At 23.4% G+C, this 19,413-nt stretch overlaps 1 protein-coding gene across 2 annotated transcripts in view; it reads left to right on the top strand.

The window, feature by feature from the left end:
• The first annotated feature begins 443 nt into the window (after positions 1-443).
• The window catches only part of Sk2 (Sphingosine kinase 2), a 29,743-nt gene continuing 10,773 nt past the window's right edge, over positions 444-19,413 (top strand). For both annotated transcript variants that reach the window (XM_003691349.4, XM_086915272.1), the window contains exons 1-2: positions 444-1,488; positions 15,609-15,960. In XM_003691349.4, coding sequence (XP_003691397.1) covers positions 936-1,488; positions 15,609-15,960 — 905 coding nt within the window. In that variant the 5' untranslated portion in view covers positions 444-935. The remainder of the gene's footprint in view (positions 1,489-15,608; positions 15,961-19,413) is intronic.

Here is a 19,413-nt window from a genome sequence, read left to right as displayed (position 1 = left end):
TTATTTAAAGATATCATCACAATCAGAACCTGTTTGTCTTATATTTATTAATATTTTTATTATTAACATTATCAAAGTTTCAAAATTAATAAATTAAAAAAAAAATCAATTGGTTCTAATTCTAACTAACTAGAAAATTTTAATTCTAACTAACTAGAAAATTCTAATAATGATCTCGAATTATTTTTTGAAGTTTTTAAAAATATTTTAATAAAAAATTATATTTATATACATATTATACACACACACATACACATACAACACATACACATTATATAATTTGTATATATATACATATATGTATATATAATATATATAAAATTCATTTTCATATTTTTCTACATTACGAAAAGTATGTTTATAGTAAAGTACAGTTTTTTCACACAAGATAGCGCTGATGGTGTTCCAGCAATTGGTCTGTCTGGTCTCAAGTTTCACATAAACAGTGTATGCCGTGACTTCGGTGTGTTCGAAACAGTTCGATGTTTGAATGCATACAAGTACAAAAGTAACCAAGGTAATAGTGAGATAATTTTTTTTAATTATACATCAAAATAACAGAATTCTTTCGATTACCATAAATGATTCAAAAAAAATTTCAATACATGCGAATATGACTTAAATATCACTTGCAAAACAAATCCTTTAATAAGGATAATGTTAAAAATAAATTATTCAGAAAATGCACGTGTTTCATTAAATTCGTAACACGACAGATTGAGTAATTAAATAACAAAATGCTTGAAATAGTGAATAAAAATTAAGTTAGTTGAATGATTATCAATTACCTTTCCTTAAATGGAATCATATGAAGCAACAATATTTTGCGGTGGCAGAAAAAGGAACTTTATCAAAGTGTTTGTCAAGTGCCTTAATTATTATGATAATGATCTCCTTATGGGACGATTATCAGTGTGATTTGTGTTTATTATTGAATGAAAGACAGTGATCAGCGTGTCATGGAGGACAGTAGTCAAGTACATTCTACTCTTCTCGAAGAAACCTTTTACGTTACGTCCAAAAAAAACACTTATTACAAGGTGAGACTAACAGAAAAGGGTCTCAGCCTAGAGAAAGACAATAATGGTGCGACGAAGGTTGAAACGATCGTTCTAAACGACATAATAGGATGTAGATGTATGCGTTCGAAACGTAAAAGCGCGGGAAGCTGTGTTTGTGGGCCAGGTACTTCGAGATCTCAATTCAAGCTAGTCGAATCTGCAGAAGCATATCAATGTTATGATGAGTTCGATACCTCAGCCTATCTTTATATTTATGCTTATACATTGAAGAAAGCACGCATGAAAGGTGTCAAGAGACGAGAAAGGACGACGATCACGCTACGGTTCCGCAGTTTTGACAAATATGAAGATAATCTACGAGAAGCAAGCAGGTGGCGATTAGCTATAAAATGTCTCATTGTTGGTGTGCCTGTGCCTAAAAGTTTTATGAGTCCGAGCCATGAGAATCTTGAATCGTTGATTAGTGGTGAGTTCAAATTTTTTCTTTTTTTATTGTAATAAGACAATCACATAGCAATTTAACAAATTACACAATCCATTGATTATGTTTTATTCCTTTTTCTAATAATATGAAATAATATGTATAATGTATGAGATATGATATTAGATAATCAATGCTAGACATTATGAAAAGATAAACGTGATTTATTAAAATTTCATTTTTTTCTATTAGAAAAATATGTAATCTTAATAATGATTTAGATTTTGATAACTTTATTATTAAAGTGAAAATAATAAACAAAAAAGTAAGATATAATATAATGTGTAATTAAATATAAAGTATTTTCTGTTAATGATATTTAGTTAATTATTGTATATATTTCAATATAAAAATGTAGATGCATATTTTATATAATTTTTTCGTTACAATACGAAATTGGTTAATATATATAATTATACAGAAATGTGTAGAATTTATATTTATAAATATATATAAATTCGATGAGTTTCATATCATAAATGGATAAATATATGTTTATTATGCAACATATATATATATGATAAAAATATATTAAGATATATTATATTATATACTTATATCTATATAATATTAATGTATGCAGGCTAAATAATTCTTTACTTAAATATGCCTAAGTAATGTGCATTTAAAATGCGAAGTGTTTTAATTTATACATCGCTATTTTTAGTAAATTAAAGTCATGCATTAATGAAATAAATTTAAAAAATTAAAAAAAAAATATTATATGTAAAATACATAAAAATATTTATGCGTATCTTTTCATTTTTGATTTTTTTGTATCATTTTTTCTTTTTGGAAGTTTATTATTTTTTTAACAAAAGATTGCATCATTTTTCACTGATATTGAAAATAAATAAAGAAATTTGTCGCATTATATATTATGTATGAATTTTTTATAATGATTGATTCATTTAAAATTCAAGAGAAACGATTGCATGACTAAAAGAAATTACGGAAAATCTCCTTAATTATACATTGGCAAATACGTATAAAAAAAGTTTATGTTTCTTCCATTAAAGTTTTTCCTTTACTTTTAAAAAAAATTTCAAAATTTATATGTATCATTAATTATGAAAAATGAAATTTTTATATATATTCATTTCATAAATAATAAATTATAACATTAAATTATAATTTAATTCAAATATTTTATTATATATTTATTATATATTATATATTTTATTATATATTTATTTTAAATTTAATTAATCTTGTTTATTTAAAAATTAATCTTTATTTCAAATCGATTGAAAAAATTAATTGAAAAAAATTAAATTCACACTATCTTTAATTTTTTAATCGAATAAAAAATACTTTCAATGAAAAATATTTATCGGAAAAAGAGAAAGAAAAAAAGAAAACATTCTTTCATGTATCCCGTTTATTAATATCATAATTAAATGAAAATAAAAAATTCATATTACGTACATATATTTGCATATGTTTTAATATTTGCATATGTTTTTGAAACATAAACATAACATTATGACATTGAATGCATTGCTAAAAAATTATTTGCATCTTGGACAATTGAAAAAAACAAATGAATAAATAGATTCAAAGTAATTTAAACATTTAAATAATCATGAAATCATCAAGCAACATATTAAAAATAATATAAAGTCGAATCAAAATTAATATTTAGAAAAAAATTTATGTTAGAAATTTTTTGTTTCAGTTTTCGAAAATTAAATGTTTTAATTTTATCGAGAAATATATGTAGATATTTCATAATTATAACTACATATATTAAATATAATTATTCAATTTTTTTTCACTAATCTATTCCATAATCGTAGAACATCTATGATTAGAATATAAAAAATAAATATAAAAATAAATATTTTCATGAATCATAATTTTCGAAAAATTAATGCTTTTTCATCTATTTTAAATTATTTTAAATTATTCGACCATTTAATATATTATCAACCATTTTTTTATAATAGAACTCCTATAATTCGGAAAAGTATAAATATATTCTTTATTATTAAATTATAATCATTGTAAAAAAAATTGTTTCTTCGTATTTTTTTTTTTTTTTTTTAATCTTTACGAATATTGCTTTTTTATATTTCTTATTTTTGAAATATAAATTATACAATGAAAAACAATGTAGTTACTTATATAATCCTTTGATTTTTTCCTTATAGACAATGCAATTATTTCACAATACAATGTCTGCAACTGAACAATGCAAAAAAATCATTATTCTCCGTTTCCGAGTCATAATTCTTGCACAATTTAAACTTCTTTTTTTCCTACTTCAAACTTTTCGAATATCGTTCTCGCATTGTATTTTCGAAATATCGGTCAACACATTCCCACAAAAGTTTTCTAATCTATCTAATGCTTTATTCTTATTATATATATGTATTATATATATTTAATAATTAAAGATTACTCATTTGACAAGAAGCATTCGATAAACGTACTTTGATAAATTTTTTTTGCGTTTATTCCTGAGTTATGAGTACATTTGTATCCCTAATGATTCATTATGACAATGATAATATTAGTAAATATAGAAAATATATAAATTAGCAATTACGATTCAAAAATATATTTTTTTTTTCTTCTTTTACATATACTTCAGGAATTTATCATTAAAATTTTAAACTTTCCTGAAAGGAAAAATTATCATTCTTGTTAAGAATAAAAATTGAAGTTTGTTATTGCTATATATTTTTCAACATTTTCTTTTTTTTTTTTTAATTATAGAGTATTTTTGAAAGTTGATGCTAGATGTTAGATATTAGAAATAATGAAAAAAGTTAATATAACAGATATATAAAGAGAAAATGAATCATTAAAGATGCCTTATATATATAAGTCATATTCATTTATATTAAAATATTATTATTAAGATAATATTAAATTGTAAGTGTTTATTTTAAAATATTTAAATACTATATATTATTTCATTGGAAGCAAAAACTTATGCTGTTATATATATATATATATATATATATATATATTTTTATTACCTTTTTATTTTTGTATAAAAATTATTTTGACATTATAATTTTTTAATTTATTTTAAATTTTTTTTTAAATTTATTTTAAATTAGTATTTTAGAGTTAAAAAGTATTAAAATCATTAGATAAATAATTCATTAGATATCGTTAAAATATTTTTTAGCATCTTTGTGCAATGATAAGATCATAAAAAAATGAAACATGTTAATACATTTATTATTATGTAATTATACAGTTATTAGATACTAATATTTTTTTATTAAATATCAATATTTTTCATTTGACAATAATTTCAATCATTATAGTTATATAAAATCATGTAACAATATGATAAGTGTTGCGCGTGAATTATAATCTTGAAAAGCACAGTTTTAAACGAGGTAATATTAAATAATGTCATTATGATCTTCTAGATGTACATAATATTCTTACTACAGTTTAACATCTCATTTCTTCTCACTAATTCATTTTTGCTGTTTTACTTGTTTTCTATTTTATTGTACATATTTGATATAATTTTTTTATAATTAACGGAATTAAAATATTACAATACAAATTTTTTTTTTATTAACACTTTCTGAACTCTTAAATTATTTGTTTTTAATTATTATATTTCAATTATTATACATTTAATTTTTATGAACATTATGAACATATTATTTATATTCGTTTGTGAAAATCAAAATTTCAAGAATTCCAGATAATATTTCAATTATTAAAAGCGTTATCATTTATTTTCATGGCTAATTGAATTACATACAATTGTAATTTCATTTTTTATTACCGTACATGTTCATAACGTTCCAAGAATACATAATAATACATGGAAAAAACTATCTTATAAAAATTATCAAAAAATTAATTTGTTTTAATAATTTATTAACATATTAAGTATATATAACTTGCAACATTATATAGATTTATAAAATATATGCATACATATATATATATATATATTCCTACATTTTTTTATAGTTCTCATAATAAATGTTCAAGATAATAGTATACTCAAGTTACGAGTAGTAATTCAAGATATGATACATTTATTTTATGTTCATTTTACATCATTAAATGTTGAAAATTTGAAATATAACTCGGAAAATTTTGTTTATAATGATTAATCTTTTAAACGTGAAAATTAAAAATTTTGTTTTTTAATATTTTATGCTTTTAACTTATTATAATTTAATGTCTAAAATTTTTCTTTCGAATGTCTTCTATGTATGCATTTTTAATCAATAATCCATAATCAATACGTGTATAAACAAAATATAAAAGAACGAAATATTATTGTTTCCAATACTTGAGGTTTATCAATTTTTTGGTTGATAAACATTTTATCAATTGTAATCTATATCAGATTCCATTGTTTAATATTTCAAGAAAGATTTGTTAAATATTTTTAACGTTTGTAATACGATTCACTTTCATATAACGTTTATTCATCTATTCGAGAGAGAAAACTTTTAATTGTACAGATTTTGCACGACAATTTGCTTTGGAATTTATTCATACATTGGAACAGGTGTAAATTTAATGTAAAATATGAAATATGAAAATATTAAAAACTGAAAAAATTAAATAAAATATTCGTGATAAAAACATCGTAAAATATAAAAAGAAATATTATTTAATTTTAATATAATATAAACCTATTAATTGTTTCAATATAGTCGAAATTTGTTATACGATCTTATATATCGAATAACAATGTATAGTTTAAATAAAAGACAAAGCATTTTTTCATATCAGCAAATACTTAAAAAGCATTATGTGTTAAAAATCGAGTTGTTACTTATATAATATCCTAGAATTAATAATTTTGTTTAAAAAATATATCCAATTCATAATTTTCATTAAATATTGAAATTTCAATAATAAAAGTAGAAAGATTTTTAAGATTTTTGAGCTGAAGATACATAGTTATATACTTTTTTTTTAATTAAATTCCTATTTTTCGAGAAAAAACTGAAAAAAATTTTTATTTACGAAGTAATAGAAAATTAAAATATTACATTGTAATATTAAATTTAAAATATACACAATAAAAATTTAAAATAATATATTCACGGTCGGTATTAAAAAAGCAAAAGGAAATTATGAGTATTTAAGAAACACTATTTACATAAGTAGAACTTTCAATTTATGAAAATTCATGATGTTAATAAATATTTTTTTCCTTTTCCGGAAAAAGAATATATAAATACATAAATATATGTATTTGCCGTTTGTTTTTACGTTTATCTATCCTTTTTACATGTAACTTGACAAACCATTATTTCGCGAAATATTATTTTAAGTAATTAGTATTTACTGATAATTGTTGTTCGAGCCACGATATTACGAGTATTGCGGTATACGTTGATGCATTAAATACTCGTTTCCAATTGCATAACATAGTTGAAGCATCATGTAATCATATATGTTACAATGTATTTCAAATGAAAATACATTTTTGTGTTAAGGAATGGATTAAATTTTGAATGGAAAAATTTAACTTATCAATGCTATAATTCAATGTTATTTGATTTTTTTATTTGAATGATTATATAGATATCATATATATAACAATTCAAAATTAATTATTATACATTATAAATATTGAATATTTAATTATGATAAATAAAAGAGATTCTTTTCAAGAAATATATTCAATGAATTTAAGTATAGGACAATTTATAAACCTGCTGTAAGATTATTACTATTCAGAGTTTCAAAGGTAACCAATTCCAAGATATTGTTGCATCAGTGCCAAAACTTTGTCTCTTTAATAACACCGCCAACCTGTGGAATAGTGAGAATTATGTGACTAATAAATCGATTTTCTCTCTTACATTTCAGATTTCTTTCATGCTTTTCTTTATTTCATATTATTCAATAAAAAAATCACTTTTATAAATAATAATAGCATTCTTAATTATTTTGATTATTTTGAAATGAAAAATTTAAATATATCCATAATAGTAATTAAAAAATAAATAGTGTCGCAAACTATTGTATAAATAATTATAGTATTAATATCATAAGTAATGTCAATTATAATGCTATTAACATTCCAATTTAATTGATATTATTTATAATAATTATAATTTTATTTATAATTTATATTAACACTATAATTATACATTGTAAAATGAAAAGAAGTGCACAATAAATAATTATTAAAATATTATAACATTTTTTAATATTAATTTAAGACAAGTTATAATATCATTTTAAATAATCTTATATGCTTTTGTTTTATTTATATTATACAATACTGAAATGAATACTTAAAAAATATTTTTAACCAAAAATTAAAAAATTCATATCAGAATAGTTGCATAATTTGTTCGTAATTTCAAAGTTACTAAATATTTAATATCGTTTATCTCCAAAACGAAATAATCGCGAATGTAGCAAAGTAAGGTGAACTTTTTTTTTATTATTTTGATACCTTTGTTTCCAATTTGTAATTCATTAATTATTTAAATCAAATATTTTTTATTTGTTCATCTAATTACATATATTTGCATATGTATATTTATGTGTCTATATATGTATATTTGAAATATTTAATATACATATAAAAAAAAATTAAATCTTTTTTTGAATTCTAAATGTATATTATATATTAAAATATAGAAAAATCTGAAATTTTAAATTATAAAAATAAAAATTTTTTTTTTTATAAATTAATTTAAAATAATCAAACTTAAGGCACAACATTTCGATCAAATTATTTATTTTAATTTCTTATTTGAAATATCATTGTTTGAAGTGTTATTTTGAATGATCATGTCATAAAATAACGATTAAATAATAACCATATCTTTTTACGGTTAAATTAAAATACTTGCACGACGCATGCTAATGAAACAATTCAACGTTGTAACTATGACCTAATGAACGAAGGAGGTTAATTGGCATGTCAACCTATTCGTTTTTTCCTCTCCCTCTTTATTTAATATTTATCTTAAATATTTGATATATATAAAATGACTTCTCACGTTATTAACATATTCTTTCGGTGAGTAATTTACAAACAAAAGAGTTTCACAGTACTAGAATATATATGTAGTGTATTGTTTGATATTACATGTTGCAAAACATCCTATTGTAACACGTATACGTGTGAGTACAAAGTCTCTGCTAGGGTCGATAATTCTCTACTATGAGTAAATGCAATAATATACCATTATTATTTATCTATAGCAATCAAATTACTGTAAACTTTTTAACATAAGATCTAGTAGTGAACTATTTCATTATAAAGTTTTTAATTAATAATTATTATGAATCTCACATGATTTCTACTATTTCTATTTGCACTGACTAGATCTTTACAAATCTTTCGATACAAAATCTTACGTATAACATTAGGAATTCAACAATCAATTGCATGTTTTTCACAAAGCTTTAATGATGGATTTTTATCAATCAAATTATAAAAATACAAATTTTTTGAAACGAGGATTAATATAAATGATATTTTATTATGAGTTTTATCATTATTTATCTGTATCAATAAAATTATTAAATATTTTTTTCAAGAAATATTTTATATTGAATTATTCAATATCTTTTGTTCAATGAACAGTATGGAAACAATCATTTGATTTATTTTGATTCGCATTTCATCTGAAAAGTAAAAGAAATTTTCTTTCCATCTTTTATACTATAAATCAATAGATCAGGTAATATTTCAAATATTAAACTTGTCAAAACACATGTTTTTATCCAGAAACTTTTCTTTTACTTCGTATTATATATACATATAATACTTATATATACATCTCTTTGTTAATAATCGATATTGGTTAGAAGAAACAGATTTATCGTATATGACAATGTTCGACTAGTTTCCAAAGTACATTTCCGTAGAATGATGTTTTGCGACGGAAACTCGAAATCCTCAAGAAAGGATGATTCTATTGGAATTCTTAGATACGAAGAAAAAGACAAACTGAATTGAAAATTATATTTTTGAGAATATATATATATATATATTGAAAAAAAAAAAGTTTTTTACGTCAACTTTTTTCTTTTTTTTTTTTTTTTTCTTTTACTTCTTTTTTATCAAGAGAATACGGTTGTAAAAGTTATTATTTTTAAATGCACATTTTTGTCGCCGCTTTTTAATGCTCTATCGTTTGTTCATTAAAAGTCGAGGCCTCGTAATAAATACATTGCACTATAGCTGTGAATTCCGTTTACGTCACACTCTGATTTATCGTAGATTGACGAAAATAACCGTCCACCTACTCTGCACCTCTTTTGACAAAGTCCTTTGAAATCGATGCAGTTCAATAATTCATATCAGTTTTTGGAAGTAACCTCGAGTATACATATCACGGCATTGATGCATAATCCAGGAAAGGATAAACTTTACTAAATATAAGGCTAAAATTGCATGTATATTTTCTATATTTATTAAGATAGATATAATAAAAATATGAGGAAATAATGGATTGATTTGAATATAATATATATATAAGAATTCATGCGTGAGATATTTAAATTTCATATCATTGCACCATATTATGTTTAATACGATATCAAATATATATAATAAATATATAATGAATATAATAAATATATCAAAGAACAAATTAGTTTATCAAAGAAATTTAATAATATCTTTATTTTATATATTTTTCAAAGACTTACTCACTTTTGTCGATAATAAACATCAACGTACCATTGAATTTATTCCACAAGCGTAACAGTCATTTAGAAAGCCTAATTAATACATAACGTAAATATCATATATCCATTCTTAATTCTTATATTGTGTATTATATTATGAATATGAGTATTTATATTTCTCTCACGTTCCATGTTTATGTTATAATTTTTTAATTAAAGCTTTTAAGAATGTTTGTTTATATGGTACTTCGCTATAATATTATATGAGAATAAAACCATTATCATTTTTTTCTCATTTCATCGTTTTAATTTTTTAATAAAGTTTTTGAAGATTTTTATTCGTTTTAACAGTTTTTAACGGTATCTCATATTATTTTTACACTCGACAGCAATATTAATTGCTGCATATATTGTGATACATCTTATTTACAAATAACATTACATCATATTAAAATGAAACATGATATGATGAGAATATGTTTCAATATGTTAATGTTTTTCAACATAAAAATGTTTCTAAAAATATTTTCAACTTTGAAATATATCAAATTTTTATGAAATTTATAGTCATACATCGTATAATATTATTTTAAAATATATATTAAACTAGAGTTATATTTTATATAATTTTTTTTTTTATAATATAATTTTGTATATAATCATAAAAGAATATTAATCGTAAATAAAATTCACGCATACTTTTATGAATTCTATTTAATTTTATTAATATAATTATTATTAGTGTAAAAATAGATGAAATGAAAAAATATTTTACAGCATTCTTATGAATTCCATTTTATTTTCTATAAAAATACGCGGATTTATGGGCTAAATATATCAGATAACTTTTTGCAGATAGAACAACAGATACATAAATAGATACATAAAGTGAATTTCTTGAATTCGTTAAATACACGCTTCGCTTCATATGTTTTCTAAAATCTCTCTGTAAACTTTCACTCGTCACGCATCGTTCACCCCTTAAAGGTACTCACCCCCGCAAACGAACATATCCAAAGCTCGTGCGTATTACTTGAATATTCTGCACGCCCAAGCACTCGCAGAATCCTAATTTCTATACGCTACAGAGACGACAACCTTCAATATACATTCGTCGTTGTTGCAATATTGAAACGACTATTTACACGGTAATTATAAGAATGGAGTTAGAATATTTATTTTACAAGTAATCTTGGTTTTTTTTTTTTTTAAATAAAAAATCATTTTATATCTTATATTTCTAAGATATGTACATATTTTAACCGAATGTATTACCTTTATTCAAATATTATTTATCCCTCTAGAATTCTGATAGTATTCGTAAATATCGTTTTCATAGAGGTTCGTGTATTTACTTATAATATAAACAATGATTATGAAAAATATTTGAATTTAATAGCAATTAAATTATTATAAATTTATTTTATTTTACAATGAAAAAATAAATATATCTTCAAGTGAAAGAAAAATTTTTTCAAAAATAATTTGAATTAAAATATTCATCAAAATTCGGTATAATTTAATAATTATATTCGTAAATTTTTTTAATATAATTTTTAATATGTTTTTTACTAGTTTTATTTATTGTTATTTTGTTATTTATTTATGTTTATTATATTTATGTTATTTTTAATAGTTTTATTTATACTAATACTGGAATGAAATGAAATGTTGGCACACCACTCTTCGAAACACCACTCCAAGGGGTAAAAACCAGCTACTCACAGCCTCTATCTTTTCCCCACCGCACGAGATATGACATGAGAAGAAGAATAGCTTTCAGGATCCGAAATAACACTTTCGACCAGTCGTAACTTAAACTTGACCGCAGTCAATGGTTCAAGATCGAGAAATGATAAAAGTTTCACAGCATCCGATCGGTCTCGTTTCCAAACTGTTTCCCCAATAACGCGTTTATAGCTACACATTTTAACTTTAGCTCTACTATTCTCGCGATTATTCCCCATATATCATTTTTTCGACGTATAAAAATGTTATTTTCAATCTTATCAATGACGTGGACATGGATCGGATGTGCCAAACCGCGTGTACACGAGACGGATAGAACAATTGGGTCGAGCGTGTGTCGCGTCTTCGCGTCGCCAGAAGTGTTTTGACATTTTTCTCAAGTAGCTGTGTATGTATGTCAGCCAAATTAATACAAAATGACCCATATAATGTTGCTGATTATGGTGGTTGTACAGGGCTTGATCGTTGCTAGTTCCTCGTTGCTTATCGAATATTTGTTCACTTGTCTAATTGTCTACTTGAACAAAAACTTGTCGATTTATTGTTGTTCTTTAAATAAGATAAAGTTTGAGTTTGATAAAAATGAAATTGGTTTATCTTAGAATGAATATATATAATTATTTTTGATAATGGTATAATTGTTCGCATCCTAATTGAAATTTTGTATTGCCAATAACTTTACCTTTTAATAGTGATTATCCTTATCATTTCTCAAATATACTTTTGTGTCACTTGATAAAAAAAAAAAAACAAGTACATTCGAAAGAGTTAGACGTTTATTCTAAATCATTATGTAGTTTCATATATTATATGTAATAAAAAAAAAATAATATAATCGTTGAATCGTCAAGAACCTTACGTTGAATCAATCTTTATGAAATTGATTAATTAAAAATTGAATGAAATAAAGCATATCAAGTAGTATATAAAGCAACTTTCGTACATATTTTTTTAGGATATTGTAGAATAGACAAGATGTGTCTGTACAAACATAATCACGTAATGATATAATGTTAATGATGTTTGTCAGATTTTGAAAGTTTTTCTCGACTTCCAGATTTTTTATCGCTGCTAGTTTATACCTGTTAGCTTATACTTTCACTAGTTGCGTTTAACGATGCATAACTACTACGTAAATGAAAGTAGATCCTGTTTAAAATTGTCCATTTTAAAGGAATTGCATTCACGTTTGAAAGTCGTATACCTTGCGTCATTTCGATAACCTATTTCTATCAGTTTTCTCCCGGAAATCGGAGTAACGATCATAACTATTAATTTCCTTATTCTAAAAATTTAGAGATCTTGAAACAACCATTAAGTTTTATACATATTACGTATGATCGTTTCATCAGAAATTATATAAATTTTGTTTGCAATCAAGTTTGTTTACAAAAGTCAGTTCTTGTAAATTCAATTATTGCAAAATAAAGTTTATTTTATCAGTATTTTATCAGAATACGATAAAATTCTAAATGCAAATATATTTCCTTTTATTAGAATATTATACATATGTAGATATTTACATATATTGTGTTTTTCATCTCTAAGACGAAATTTATTCAGTGTTAACTTGTGACATGTGCCAATATATGCGCGCTAATGTCGATAAAAAGGAAATACGTAATATTGATAATTACTATTTTTTTTTTTAATTAATTAATAGATGATAAGTGATAAACTAACAGAAAAATATTATATTAAAAATTAAACTATTGATAAAAATAAGAAAACAGAAACGCAATAATTATTGATAATTATTTATCGCAGTTACATAAGATAGTTCATCAGGATAAAAAAAATTAACGTTAAAAAAAAATTTTATCATTGCTATATTCCAATGAAGAATACAAATAAATAAATAAAAAAAAATCAAAAGAAAGAGTAATTGAAACGATTAATTATTTTAAATAATATTTTAATTCCCATTAATATGATTATCCGGATAATTTAATAGTGAAAATATGAGAATTAATTATTGAAATGATATCAATCAATAATTATCAATGATAATTTATCATTAATTAAGAAATTCTTAATATTCTCAATTACTTTTTTCCTGCTCTATTTCTTGCTCGTCTTAATCAAATTTTGATAACATAAACTTAATTATAAACGAAAAAATATATCAAAGTTATCGCTTATCAACTATAAAAATCCAGCCTCGTTAGTAAATTACAAATAAATCGAATAATAATCATGTATCAAACTTGCGATCAAAAAATATATAACATAGATAAATATTCGAAGAATACTATGTTTCACGATAAAATAAATGAATTGGTCTATATTAAGAGACATTTATAACGAATTATTCATGTTAATCGAACGCGATGAAACTGCAGAGAAATCTCCGCAAAGGGGGTTGCTGCGACGACTGCAACGTCGTCTTCCAAAGAATAAATATTCTCATTGCGTTACATGTCACGTAATCGTCCAGAGAAACTTCCCACTTTGTAGAAATTCTCTCCATTTTCCACCAGATATCATTTATGTATATGATATTGTGCGAATCAAAGTTTTGTCGTAAAATTCGCATTTCTATATTTTACAATTAATGCATAGAAATAAATGGCACATATTAAATCCTTTTGCGTTCTATATACATAAATGAAATTTTTAGAAATCTTTTAGAAATTTTTTGAATTTAAATTCTTGTTCATAAAAAAATTTCAGATTCTATATTCGAAATTTGTTCATAATTAAAATTAAAGATATATAATTTTTCTAACATTTTTTAAAGATATTCTGAGAAATAATGAATATAATAAACATAAATCTGAAATTATAATTATACAATTTTAAAATTTTTGTCGTAAAATTAATATATATTTTTTAAATCTTAAAATTACGAACGAAAAGATTTAATGAATAAAGGGATTGAGATTATAATCATTAAAAATTGAAAAATCGATTTTGAATTAATATGAATTTGAAGTTAAAATAATTGTCGAGAAATCTGGAATCATGGAAATGCAAAACACATTTGATACGAGTCCACATTTTAAGATATTATCAAGTAAACGTAATATATGTAAATGACAATAAAAAATATAGTAGAAAGACTTTAAATATTAATTACAAAATTTCTACAATGATCTTCGAGATCATGATATTTCCATATCTTTGATTACGTGTTAAATTTCGAAATATTTTATTACAGGTTTGGTCATCTCACACGCTTGCTGAAATAATTCAATACGATTCTAAGAAAAACAAGTTTAAATTCAAACGTATAAGAGCATAATATCAAAATACTAAAATTAGAAATTCACGATTTCAAAATTTAACGATAAGCAATGCTTCTTTCTGTAATATTAATAACTCAAAAAACTATAAATTTTTAGTTATATCATCATCAAAACAACTTTACGATATACAAAATTATTCATGTAATCAGTAATCAAATAGGTATTTAATCTCTCATGAAAAAAATAAATCGAAAGAAAGAAAGAATAAATTTTTTTTTATTTTTTATTTAATAAAATTAACATAAATAATAAATTAATTAACATAAATTAACATAAATCGTTATTTTTATCGAATAATTAATTCGTATCTGATCGATAAACAACTTCATTTACTATTTGAAAATTTTATTCCCAATTTTATTTTCGACTTATTCTTTTCCCTATAGAATCATCTTCTTCTCCCTCTCGTCACAATTACAACAAATCTACATAATATTGAAATCTGTTGTACAAAACAAAAGAAAGAAAGAAAGAAAGAAAAATAATAGAAACTGATTACAGCTTGTCCAGGCGAGCAACGAAAGATACTGGTATTGCTGAATCCGAAATCTGGACCGGGAAGAAGCCGAGAAACGTTCCAGAAAAGAATCCATCCGATTCTATCGGAAGCGGAGAGGCCTTACGAGGTTCACGTCACCAAGTGTCCCAATTACGCACGCGAGTTCGTGCATACGAGGGACATCTATCAATGGAGCGGACTCGTGATGGTCGGGGGCGACGGAATAGTATTCGACGTAGTAAATGGACTTTTTCAAAGGCCCGATTGGGAGAAAGCTCTGAAGGAATTACCCCTTGGCGTGATACCCTGCGGTTCCGGTAATGGCTTGGCGAAATCCATCGCGTACGCTAAACAGTAAGTCCCTTTTAGAATCATCCGGGTCCGTGATTTATTTTATGTGTCTGGCTCGGCCGTCCCGAGGAAGTCGTTATTTCTGTCTGCAACCGGGCTCGTTCGGTTTATTTGCATGCATGCAGGAGATACGTTTCTGCAATTTCACTGAACAATGGGATTTTCTAGGGTTTTCGATCTTTGTTTTTATCCAAACTCTCGTGAAGATCATTTTCCCGGTCATTTTTGTGCCTTTGAATACCTCTTTTATTTTTCTTTGATAATGTTTTGTAATTATACAAGATCAGTAATGTATTTGAAGTTTTCTGTTCCTCGAATTTCAGAATTCTAGGAATAATAAATTTGTACATGCTTTCAGAATCTTATGAAACTTTTTTCCGTTACATGTATGGTAATTATTTTATTTTGATCAGATTTGGTAACCCTTTAATATTAAAAATAGAATCGAGAAATGCTTAGAATATTCATTAACAGACGTTTTATTTCTATTATGGGAATGAAATATATTTAAAGAGAATTTAAAGGTTAAATGTAAAAAAAACTTTATAATAAATTTTAATAGAATGTTGATTCTCACATAGAGAAAGTACAAACAATTTCATTTAAAGAAAGCACACGAGTGTATCAATCTACGTTATATTGGTTCAAATATATTGTTACAGTGCAAAGGGTTAATTATACAAATATACGCGACATAACATCACTTAATAGCCATCACTATTGCCAATTTATCTCGTAAATTGGTACGATTTCGTGACAGGCAAGTTGTAATTTCTGAATATATATATATATATATATATTTATACATATATGTTTGTGCATATTTCGTTCATTTTAATCTTTTTTAACTTTAAAATAAAAAAGAATTTTAACAACAAGATGAGATATAAATTCAAAAAAGAAAAATTCAAAATAAAAGTTTATATTAATTTATTACAGTTTCGTACGTGTAAATTGGCTTAAATATACGATGATTAATTCACTTCGTTGTAAATTTCTCGATCAACTTGCTATTTATCACGAATTATAAGTATTTAATAATAATATGTGATAAAATTTCATTTTTTTAACGATACGATACAATAACTTGATCAAAAACTAATGATTAATCGATCTAATTTTCATTTATCCATTAATATACTGGAGGCTACATGTACCCCCCTTTTTCGTCAAATTCAATTTGCTTTCATTATCCTCGATTTATCTTTTCTCATCATTTTTATTTCATCCGTTATAAAAAAAATTTCTTATACTCTATCATCAATTTTTAAAAATGATATATAAAACAATTATGAACGTGTACAAAATTGCTTTCAATTGTTATGATTTTAATTTTAATAATTTTAATTATATAATCATTACATTCTAGTTTCTATGCTACATTTTTACATTTTTGTTAATATATTAGAATATTATTCTTCGAAGTATCATTAAATACAATGTAACAAAATAATTGAATAAAGTATTATTTCCTATGAATAGATGATTCTGTCATCAGTTAACAGAAAATTTCCACTTCAATTTTTCGAGGACATTTATGAATTTCATTTATATTTAAAGAATAGTGCAAAAGTTTTTTCATTTTATTTGTTAAATATTCATTTATTACCTCGAATAATTAAAAAAATATTTACAAAAAATTTCGTTTTACATTTAAATCATTATAAGCGATATATATATAAATATAAGCTTGCGAATATTCGTATTTTCATTTTTTTTTCTCATCTTTTATTATTACAATAATATTTATAAAAATATTATTTTAATTCGAGAATAATTGTTTGTTCACAATATTATCAGCACATTTTTTTCAAGATTAATCAAATACTTAAATTTTATTGGTACTTCACAAAAAGAAAATAAAGGTATTACATGTTACGAGATAATCATTATTTATATTGGCTTATCATTATGATAAGAGCAACAAGAGCATATTGTTCTATATATGTATGACTAGTTAGTATGACGTTATATATCTTATGTAACGCAACAGAATGTAATCATACACACGTAAAACTAAAAGCATCATTTATCAAACACGTGTAATATCGATGTGTTTGACACTTGCTCTTGTGTGTGTGAACACACACATGCAGTTCTTTTTTACGTATATATAATTTTTTTTATATCCAGTTACAATAGAGGATAAATGGAAGTGACAAAAAAATTCAAGGTTTAAATAATGAATAAAATATAAATGATCGAAAAAATTTTTAATATTGAATATGTATTTTCAACCGTATTTGTCGTTTTAAAAAAAAAATGTTGGCGAGATAGAGCACACATGTCGATCATTATACCGAGTACGCGTGTCCTTACTTTTTGTTCAAACTTTATTCTTTAGTCGTAACAAGATAAATAAGTTATAAATAGGCTTGCTCGATTTCGTTTAGATCATTGTTCAAAGGAACCACTTTTTTGCTTTTTGACGTTATCTTTTTTAATAATATGATAGAACTAGTCATAAAATGATTCGGAAAATATGATGAACATCGTATTTTAATAATTATATTATGTATATAATTGAAAAAAATAATTTTCTTAGGATATTCAATTTTTTTTTCATAAAAAAATTATTATATGGGATTATATGGGATAATTATTATAATAGAATGAACACAAATGAAAAATAAAGATTATCATGATAAAAAAAAAGTTGAGAATAAATATATATGAAGCTACAATTGAAATTTTTCAAAGTTTTCTGATTTAAATAATTTAATATTGATTTTATATTCATGAAGGCAATTGGATAAAACGAAGCGATAACACCTATAGATAGTTTTCATTTACATTCATGGAAAGAAAAAAATTCCATTACAAGATTATAATTATCATAATTTAAATATAAAAAAGAGTTCAATTTTTCTCGTGTAGACGAGATCGATTATTTCTTGTGGCTCATTTATATGTTACACATGGCAAATAGAATTTTTTTCATTGTAGAAGATTGTAGAAGATTTCTCTTTTCACGAGTTATACGAATTTCTGAAATTTTCTTCGTCTTTTGTAAATGTTTGCAAATCAATATTTTTGGAATCATCATGGATGATTAATATTTTTAGAATATTGAAAAAAAATCACGTCTTAGCAATATGGAACTAATTAAGTTTAAAATACTATTAAAAATTAATGAATATTAATTCTTTTGTCAACACACTGGTAAAAATTAACTGTGTACTTAATAACTCTACTTAATAACAGTATAAATTTTCTATCTATTTGTTCAATGATACAGCATCTTAATACTAACATTGAATAAAGATACACAAGTATTTATTTTAAATAATATATCTTGAAAATTTTTAAATTTTTCCTGAGAAAATTATTATAATTCGTAATTTATAAAATTGCACTTATAGCACACATCTAACAAAAATTTTTAATATTTAATACTTTAATATTTGAAAAATAATATATAAAGTGTAACTTTATTTACAATTTTCACAAGTTGAG

The sequence above is a fragment of the Apis florea genome, unplaced genomic scaffold (assembly GCF_048593485.1).
Source record: "Apis florea isolate Af1SG1 unplaced genomic scaffold, ASM4859348v1 contig_3772_pilon, whole genome shotgun sequence".
Classification (NCBI taxonomy): domain Eukaryota; kingdom Metazoa; phylum Arthropoda; class Insecta; order Hymenoptera; family Apidae; genus Apis; species Apis florea.
This window is presented reverse-complemented; position numbering and strand designations above follow the sequence as displayed.